At 41.5% G+C, this 10,000-nt stretch overlaps 1 protein-coding gene across 3 annotated transcripts in view; it reads left to right on the top strand.

The window, feature by feature from the left end:
• scube2 (signal peptide, CUB domain, EGF-like 2) overlaps nt 1-10,000 on the top strand; it is a 27,010-nt gene that overhangs the window by 8,323 nt on the left and 8,687 nt on the right. For 2 of the 3 annotated variants that reach the window (XM_058400156.1, XM_058400155.1), the window contains exons 7-16: nt 731-817; nt 2,057-2,173; nt 2,981-3,103; nt 3,463-3,579; nt 4,857-4,979; nt 5,535-5,651; nt 5,762-5,854; nt 6,394-6,516; nt 7,957-8,124; nt 8,376-8,579. In XM_058400156.1, coding sequence (XP_058256139.1) covers nt 731-817; nt 2,057-2,173; nt 2,981-3,103; nt 3,463-3,579; nt 4,857-4,979; nt 5,535-5,651; nt 5,762-5,854; nt 6,394-6,516; nt 7,957-8,124; nt 8,376-8,579 — 1,272 coding nt within the window. The remainder of the gene's footprint in view (nt 1-730; nt 818-2,056; nt 2,174-2,980; nt 3,104-3,462; nt 3,580-4,856; nt 4,980-5,534; nt 5,652-5,761; nt 5,855-6,393; nt 6,517-7,956; nt 8,125-8,375; nt 8,580-10,000) is intronic. The other variant, XM_058400157.1, reaches the window with a different exon arrangement.

Here is a 10,000-nt window from a genome sequence, read left to right as displayed (position 1 = left end):
GTAAATATTGATGTTTGAGGCATCGAACTTGTTATTATTTAATGTGAATGTTGTTATTGCTGTTATATTATTATCAGCTTCCTGTTCTGTCGATGATTCCGTGAGAAACGATTCGATCATAACAGTAATAAAATAACAGTAAATCATTTAGTCTGATTAACGCTGGATTGTCTTTTATTTTAAACGGTCAGGTCTCAGCACCGGCTCCAGACTGGACCAGACGTCTGATCAGAAATTTCAGTCTGATAACCTTTTATTAGGATTCACTTCATTTTGAAAATCTAAACTTTTAATAGTTAGGAGACTGAGAAAAAAAGAGCTATAAAATAATAATAATAATAATAATAATAACAACAACAAAACAACAATAATAATAATCAATATTATTATTGTTGTTGTTATTATTATTATTATTATTATTATTATTATTATAAAGAATTTAATACATATTAGATATTCATGATGTTCTAAATATTGTAGAGGTTTTATTTTATTTACTGTTTTATTTTTGACTCTTTTTTTTCTTTATTTTTGTTATTTTCCTACACACTGAGAAACACTTTAAGCTTTATTTTAAATGCATGAAAATAAACGTTGTTGTTGTTGTTGTTGTTGTTGTTGTTATTGTTATTATTATTATTATTATTATTATTACATTCCTGGCGTGTATTTCAGAGTTTATGTAAATGATCACGTTGTTTTTGATGATTTTTCTCTTTTGTCTTTGCAGAAAGAGACGACGTGACCAGCAGCTCTGACCACAACGCCACGTCCCTCACCGAGGTGGACAAACGCGTCAAGCGGCGACTCCTGATGGGTAAAGAATCCGTAACGGTCCGGTCTGAACCGGTGCTTTTCTCACCATCGTGTAGAGAGCGGTGTAAAAACTTTGCATTTAATCCAAGCGTAAAGTTTTGGTAAGTGTAACCTCAGAGCGGCGTTTCTCTCGACCGCACCGCCACATTCCTCGGGCCTGAGAGCAAACTGTGAAATGGCTGAGAATCCACGCTTTCTCACCTCAGATCTCTCTGCTGTAAAAATCCATTCTGGTGAAGGTGTGGTAAATTTCACATGTGAGGCTGTGAGGAGGTTTACTGTACGCTCTGCGAGGATCTCTCCACATTCTGCTCTCCGTCTCGTCTCAGTGACCCTGAATACCAACAAAAACAAATCAGTGCTCATCTGTGAAGGTTTTCTGATTAACGTCCAGCCCGAACGTTACAGCGGCCGGACCTCGGTCAGCAGGGATCTTTATTAACACGCTCCAAAGTATACGCCCCCTCAAACAGTTTAGATTATTAGTTGATTCGTTCGGATTTATTTCTCATTACGGTGTATGGTGTATGTACTTTTCATGCCTTAAATAAGGCCAACAGGCTGTAGAGTCTCCAGAGAAAACACATCTCACACACCTTCAGAAAATATCGATCTTATCACTAAGCTCAGGAAGTGAAGGAGAAAAAAAAAAGAGTGTTTACGGAGCGCAGCGGTGACTTTCAGGAAGAAAGAAAACAGGAAGAAAAATAAAAACAACCAAAGAGATGAATAAAAGTCCAAAGCAAACCAGCAGGAGACTGATTTAAATCTTCAGATGATCAGATCCCAGTGCTTTACTCACCCCTTACCTCATGCACAAGGAATTTATTTATGTGGCGTTATATAAAGACATGAAATAATATAACGATATAATCAGACTGTAATAGAGAAGAGTGCAGAAACAGACAGATCAACAGATAAACGTTAAACAATTACAGAACATTAAAGAGCTTATAATAGAAGAAATAATATTAATATAAATAAACATCTGAGAAGCTTAAAAAGGGTTTTTGTTCAGTGAATTAAACGTCTTATTAGTTCAGGCACTTTAAACAGTTTTAAACAAACTTCTGCGCTACAAAATAAACTTGGGTCAGTGGACATGAATAACTAGAGGAACTGATGTTAATGAACTTTGCAGAGATTTTTTTCAACATGTAGGGCTAATATACTCTGTGTGTGTGTGTGTGTGTGTGTGTGTGTGTGTGTGTGTGTGTGTGTGTGTGCACGCACGTTTTAGAGACCTGTGCTGTAAATAACGGCGGATGTGACAGTATGTGTAAGGACACGTCCACTGGTGTCCGCTGCAGCTGTCCTGTGGGTTTCACTCTCCAACTGGATGGGAAGAGCTGCAAAGGTCTGAACAGAACCCTTCATTTTTATAATATTTTATATTCCCAGAAGTATGTGCACCCCTGGCCTCACCTCTATGTGCTTCTGTGCTTTAATATGGAGTGATTCCCTATGCTCTTCTAATCAGCTCCAGTCTTCTGTAAGGTTCTCCACTAGATGTTGGATTAGTGATCATTCAGCTACAAGAGCATTAGTGAGATCAGACTCCGGTGTTGTGAGGTCTGGGGGTCAGTGGGTGGTCAGTTGGATTGAGTCAGAGTCAGGGCTCTGTGCAGGACACTCCAGATCTTCATGCCAACCTTCACCTCCACACCATGTCTTCATGGATCTGCTTTGTGCACAGGGACATGGTCATGCTGGAGCAGGGTTTGGACTCTTCCAGAGGATCTGTAAAGCCTCACACACACACACAGACCAACTCAGGGTTTGGGGAAGAAACACACATGGGTCTGATGGTCAGGGGTCACTCTAGACAATTAATCTTATGTTTCTTTGATTCAACAAATTTATGATTATTTAGTCTATTTCTAGATCTTTTTCTCATCTCAAGCTTGAAATGATTCGAATTTGATCAACAGATTATTTCAAGCATTTTTAAAAAGAAGAGAAATTTCTCTGCCATTAAAATAAAACACACTTTAAATGTAGTAGTGTGTTTAAAACTCAGCGTGATTATCTTATATTAATCTCCTGATAAAAAATATTACAGAAATTTTCCTTTATTTGTGAAATCATCAGTGCTGGAACACAGACACTGACCAGTCCCTTATATCATAGCTAATTTTCTGTGTGTGTGTGTGTGTGTGTGTAGATATAGATGAGTGCGAGTTCCACAACGGAGGCTGCGATCACTTCTGTAGGAACACCATCGGCAGCTTCGAGTGTAACTGTCGCAAAGGCTTCAAGCTGCTGACGGACGAGCGTTCCTGCCAGGGTTCGGCTTCTGCTCTTCTTTTTGTAGTGGTGTGTGTGTGTGTGTGTGTGTGTGTGTGTGGTTGGATGAGAGATAAGAACGTCTCTCGAAGTGTGCTCGTATCGACTTGTAGGATTTCTTTGAAGATCTTTAACTCTGTGAGCTTTAAGAAGCCGTTTTTAGTGAAGCACCCAGACTCCGCCCTCACAGGAATGTGTATCTCCCTGTTATTATTAACCACGCCGTAGATCGGTTCTTTCATATTCAATATTTGATGTCGAAGCTGAAAATGAGCACACGTTGACTAGACAGATGTGTGTAATTACATTGTGTGTGTGTGTGTGTAGATGATATATGTATACATATTTGCTTAATTATAGATATTGACGAGTGCTTCTTTGAGAGGACGTGTGACCAGACTTGTGTGAACTCCCCGGGAAGCTTCGAGTGTGTGTGTAATAAGGGATACACACTGTACGGTCTGGCACACTGTGGAGGTATGCCTGGGTTCTCCTGAGTGATTACATGTTTATATTCTTTTCTGCTGATCAGCACATTTAGCGATTATAATAAACAGCAACTGCGGCGGCGACTTCACTACATCACTGAATAACAGAGTCAGAGACGAGGCACTAATCACGACGAAGCTCTTCTCTGCTTTTCCACTGAAATCATCATCAGTTCAGTTCCAGCTCTAAAGAAGCCTTCTTTAGTAATTGTTTTTTTTTTCCTTTCTAAACATTTCCTGCTTGATTTTTTGTTTTAAGAGTTCCAGGTTAGCCCTTTATATTGATGCTAATACACCAAAGAAAAAATCTGGAAATGCAGCACACTCAGAATAAACAACGAGAAGAAATGAAATCAGGTTTTTATCATCGTGCATGTGATTGCTGTCTGCAGGATTAGCTTTCTGGGCGTGTGTGTGTTCAGTAATAAATTCGGAGGATGTGTGTAATAGTTCTGATCGTCACAGGAAATGATGTCTGATTAAATCACACGGCTGGGCGTGACATCGTGAATGGTCTTAACACACACTCCATGTGCACTACACACACCTCCTGTTATGTGATGTTTATTATAAGCGCTCGGTGTAGGGGGTGTGGCCACACTTCAGCATAATTAGGTGTAACTGCCCTAAAAGCCCCGTAAGCTCCTGTCCTCTGACAAAATTTACACCTTGTCTCCATTTCATTGTTCTGCCTTTTAAACTGTTGGTTTTGAGAGAAAAGAGTAAGAGCGAGCGTTTCCTGCAACGTCTTTATCCTGATTTACTGTATCTTTAGAGACAATGAGGAAAAATCCAGGTGCATGAACACGGTCTGATTCCCAATAAAATCCCAGAGATATGCCGGGATAAATTACATGGAAAACTTATCCTGTGTGAACAGGTCTTGATATCTTCAGCTGTATAGATGACGAAGGATTTGATGATCAAATATTTCTTGGTAATCAGTTCTTCAGGCTTTTGAGCTGCTGGAAATGTGGACGGTTCGTTAAAGAAGACGATCGTTCTTGTTTCTGAGAACCGGGCAGCTGGTCAGCCATGTTTGTGTCGATTAAAGTCCAGGTTAAAGGAACGGCCACAGCTGCGATTTGGTTTGTAGTGAAGTTTACGAACACGGTGAGATGAAAGATAGATAGATGCTAGATAGAACCCAGAACAACACAGAGCTAGGCTGAAAAGAAAAAGATATTTAAATTTGGTGTAATTTAGTAATCTTGTTTATTATGAATATTTTCTCTTGATGTGGAACGTATGTCATTTTGCTGTCAGACATTAACGAGTGCAGCGTGAATAACGGAGGCTGTGGTCAGGTGTGTGAGAACACACTGGGAGGATTTCAGTGTCGCTGCAGACCCGGGTACAGACTGCACTGGAACAAGAAGGACTGCCTGGGTAAGACACCATCACGCTCCAGCGTTTATTCTGATCTCTGTGAGCTGGAAACAGGAGATACTTTGAGTTTCTTTAAGGGATTGTTTTTTTTTCTTTCCTGCTCATCCTCTCTCTTGGTTTCTCCTTGAAACTGCTCCATGCAACTAACTTTAATCCATGTGTCTCTCTTGAGCTTTTGTAGCTGATCCATACACAGCTGAGTGCAAAGTAACTGCAGCCCTAATGGCTTTAAACTGGAAGAATAGTTTAGTTTACAATTTGTCTGAAAAGTCCTCAGGTGAACATTACTCTATGAGATGTGAGTGGATCAGTTTACTTTGGATCCACATCTAAATCTTCCAACCTTCACAGTTTTAATTCCACGTGATGATGAGGAGCATGTGTGAACATCATGTTGCTTATAAATAACATTTCCTGTCCTGAAGGTCTGCAGATATTTGCACTCATCTGTAAAATCCTTCTCGGTCCAGTTTCCTCGTTTCTCTGATTGCGTGGCTCCGTCCTGCGTCCTGTAGTGAGTTTATCTGTGAGTTTGTTATGATCTCGAACATTCAGAAGCCGGCACTTCTCCGCTGCTGACGGTTCCTGTGAGAGCGACGCTGAACTGCAGTAAAGTGGGAGGAGCTGAACACTGCTTCCTCACCTGTCAGTCTCAGGTGAACATCAGCAACGGTCAGTTCACGCCTCACGCTCTCGGCTCGCTTCACACGCTTTCGTGTGACTTCCTTCGTGTCTTTTCTCAGCCCTCTTGCATCTCTCTCTCCGGTGTGTTGCGTGTGCAGGTGTTGAAGATTCCTACACCGTGACCTGTGGCCTGCCGCTGCCCGGCCCGTCTGGAGGAGGACCGCGGGGCGACACCGGGTCTCACTGCTCAGGCAAGTTCACACATGCACTGGTTTCACTTCTCACCTCCGTGGGGTTGCTTTCACGTGGAAACGACAAGAGGAGGTTGTTTAGAGCCGGGGTTCTTTAATTACAGCATCGCCGATTTTACAGTAATATACATAATATAAATATATTCATTAATATCTTCTCATCCGTTTCATTCTTTAATATAGCCTTGATTGTGGGGTTTTTTTGGATTGTGTAATTTTATTTTTAACTGGTTAGGTTATGTTATATATGCGACCTGACTTGTTGAAGACACATTTGTGCTTGAGTTCTCGAGTGTTTCAGATTTATAACCAGGAGTGTTTATCAAGTGTCGCAGTCACTGAGATCCTGCAGATCACATATGCTTATAAAATAATATTTTATATAATCTATGAGATTATATGAGAATTATTTTAGATAGATAGATAGATAGATAGATAGATAGATAGATAGATAGATAGATAGATAGATAGATAGATGGGTAGACGGGTGGATGGATAAAAAAACTTTATTGAACTGTCCTTCATTTCTTCCGGTTCAGGTCTGGACTCTTCCTGCACTCAGAGGATTAAAACCACGGCCACATTCAAATGGTCTCAGGGGAAATGCAGTCTGAAACGCAGTCCAGAAAAACTCTCTGAGAGCTTCAGCATGGCTCTGTCAGGTAAACCCTGTGTGTGTGTGTGTGTGTGTGTGTGTGTGTGTGTGTGTGTGTGTGTCAGTCAGAGATGAAGCTGGACCTTGAAGTTCTCCACATCTTCAGGACAGAGGAGTTTACACTTCTGTGTGTTTCTCAGTAACATGTGGAACAAACTCTGATTCATTTTTTCTCTTATTAATCTAAAGAGAGAATAAAGAGAGACTGCTGAGGGAAAGACTGTTTAGAGCTGATAGAGAGAGAGAATAAAGAGAGACTGCTGAGGGAAAGACTGTTTAGAGCTGATAGAGAGAGAGAATAGAGAGAGACTGCTGAGGGAAAGACTGTTTAGAGCTGATAGAGAGAGAGAATAAAGAGAGACTGCTGAGGGAAAGACTGTTTAGAGCTGATCAAGAGAATAAAGAGAGACTGCTGAGGGAAAGACTGTTTAGAGCTGATAGAGAGAGAGAATAGAGAGAGACTGCTGAGGGAAAGACTGTTTAGAGCTGATAGAGAGAGAGAATAGAGAGAGACTGCTGAGGGAAAGACTGTTTAGAGCTGATAGAGAGAGAGAATAGAGAGAGACTGCTGAGGGAAAGACTGTTTAGAGCTGATAGAGAGAGAGAATAGAGAGAGACTGCTGAGGGAAAGACTGTTTAGAGCTGATAGAGAGAGAGAATAAAGAGAGACTGCTGAGGGAAAGACTGTTTAGAGCTGATAGAGAGAGAGAATAGAGAGAGACTGCTGAGGGAAAGACTGTTTAGAGCTGATAGAGAGAGAGAATAAAGAGAGACTGCTGAGGGAAAGACTGTTTAGAGCTGATAGAGAGAGAGAATAAAGAGAGACTGCTGAGGGAAAGACTGTTTAGAGCTGATAGAGAGAGAGAATAGAGAGAGACTGCTGAGGGAAAGACTGTTTAGAGCTGATAGAGAGAGAGAATAAAGAGAGACTGCTGAGGGAAAGACTGTTTAGAGCTGATAGAGAGAGAGAATAGAGAGAGACTGCTGAGGGAAAGACTGTTTAGAGCTGATAGAGAGAGAGAATAGAGAGAGACTGCTGAGGGAAAGACTGTTTAGAGCTGATAGAGAGAGAGAATAGAGAGAGACTGCTGAGGGAAAGACTGTTTAGAGCTGATCAAGAGAATAAAGAGAGACTGCTGAGGGAAAGACTGTTTAGAGCTGATCAAGAGAATAAAGAGAGACTGCTGAGGGAAAGACTGTTTAGAGCTGCTGTAACATTTCTACAACATTAGAAGTAACTAAAGCAGATAAAAGTATAATGTGAATTTCTTTAGCTCTTTAGTTGTTGTGGAAAGATGAATAAAAGACTTAATGATGGTATTAAACTTCATGGTGAGTAGAGTAAGAGTTAAGAGTGTTATTATTTATTCTCGCCTTTCCTTCCTCCTCTTCATGCGCGAGCTCCAGGATGATGTTCTCAGAAACAGTGGTGTTTTGTGTTCTCTAGATAAGAAGGCCTTGGCCACTGAGAACGTGCACTTCAGCTTCGTGAGGCTTCACTGTAACTCATCTGGTCTCCGGCAGCGGAGTCGTCACGGCCGTAAAGCGGCGGAGGACGAGAGCTTGTCCATCACGGCCCTGTTCGAGCTTGACGTCAACCCAGAGGAGGTAACAGGTCGGTTTCGCTGCAGCGCTCGAGCGCGTTAAACTCTCTCGCCTTTCTGTCTTCCTGCTTGTGTTACTGAGTTACTGACCATCGCTTCCTACTAAACACACGTCAGTGAGTGAAGTATCTCCTGTTTAGTTACCAAGGATCATGTCTGGTGTGTATTATTGCGAGTAGTGAAATGAAATGCAGGCTGTGTGTGTGTGTGTGTGTGTGTGTGTGTGTATTTATGTGTCATTACCGAGTGTCTCTGTCATCAGAGGGTTGTGATCTGGCCTGTGTGAAGCGGCGTTCAGAGAAGCGTCTGAAGAAGGCCATGCGAACTCTGCGCAAGTCCATAAACAGAGAGCATTTCCACATGCACTTCGGCAGCTTGGAGTACGAACTCGCCAAGAAAGCGGCGCGGCCTGCAGACGGCCCTGAACCCTGCGCCGCTGGACAAGTGCTGCGGGACAGGAAGTGTGGTGAGACTCTCCGTTCTTTTCTTAAAGATCGTCTCCAGCTCTGTTTATGTTCTCATGCCTCCGTGTTCCAACACCATCCACGTGAGCTCTGACGTCACTGCTGACCCTTCACAGACCGAATGCTTTATATCCCTGTGTTCAGTGGGGACTCCAGAAATCAGAGGCATTCTGTATAACAGTCCGTGTGTCTCTCATGTCAGATTAATGAAGCATTATAACTGGTACCACTTTTACCCAGTGCTCAGTTTAAACCCAACACACTAAACTCTGAGAGATTATAATCTTTATGTGATTGTTTACAGAAGTAATACATGTTGATCCCAATCCCCACAGACACGTGACATGAGCTACTGTATTTCCGTCCATCCTCGGTGTTGATGTTAAATGTTCAGAAGCGATCTATAAGCAAAAATAAATAAATAAAGAGCTTTAAGGATTTCAGAAACCGTGTCCACGTGTGCAGCAGCTTTACACCCAGTTTACATATTAAGGTAAATATATGAACTGCTTACAAACTATAGATAACTCTAGATTTCAGCTTCCTGATTTCTAGCCTATTGATAAACCTCATGCCTCTGACCTCTGACCTCTAACACAAGTTTTTCACCGATCACTCACGAGTGTCTTGTAGACGAGTTTAACCAGTATGGTGATGCGCTTTGGACTGGGAATGAAATTAAACCTGATTAAAATCTGAAGTTTGTGGGTCAGAGACAGAACAGGAGATCAGATCATCATCTTCATGTAAATCTGTGAGCTACAGAATATCAGGTCTGGACATGGGCAGTGTTAATGACTGCGTCTGAGGGAATGAAATACAGCTCAGGGTCAGTAGCGTACAGGTGTGTAACTGGTTCCACTGAACTGATCCAGTCACAGAGGTTTCAGGGAAAATTCACATCAGGTCCAATATGGAGAATGATCTAATGTCTAATCACTTGTTTGGTTCATCATCTCCATGTGGAGGAGACACAAAGAGAAAACTCACAATGACCCACACAGCTGTGACTGTGGGATAATATTTCTGTTTTGCTAAGAAAAAAGATTAGATTAGATTAGATTAGATTAGATTCATCTTTATTGTGCAGAGTGCATGCCCAATAAAATTAGCATCTATCCAGAACTGCAAATAGTAATATGTATAGAAATAAATATCGATCTATGTATGTAAATAGAAAAGTAAGTAAAAAACACACAACTGGATCCGTTGCTACACAAACATCTGAAACAGAACAAAAATCAGAGATGTAGTACTTTTGGTACTGTGTGCAGTGGGAAAAAAATGAAAGCTCTGTGGGTGTGTAAGTAACGTGGTCCAGGCTGTTTATGTGGACGTGTCAAAGCCTGAGAGCCTCTTTTATGGTACCATCATAAGGTTGGAGAGGTCCATTAGCGTTTAAAGGACTTTGTGTCAACACTAC

This window comes from Hemibagrus wyckioides, linkage group LG10, assembly GCF_019097595.1.
Source record: "Hemibagrus wyckioides isolate EC202008001 linkage group LG10, SWU_Hwy_1.0, whole genome shotgun sequence".
NCBI lineage: Eukaryota > Metazoa > Chordata > Actinopteri > Siluriformes > Bagridae > Hemibagrus > Hemibagrus wyckioides.
Note: the sequence above shows the minus strand (reverse complement) of the source record. Positions and strands in the feature narration are given on the sequence as shown.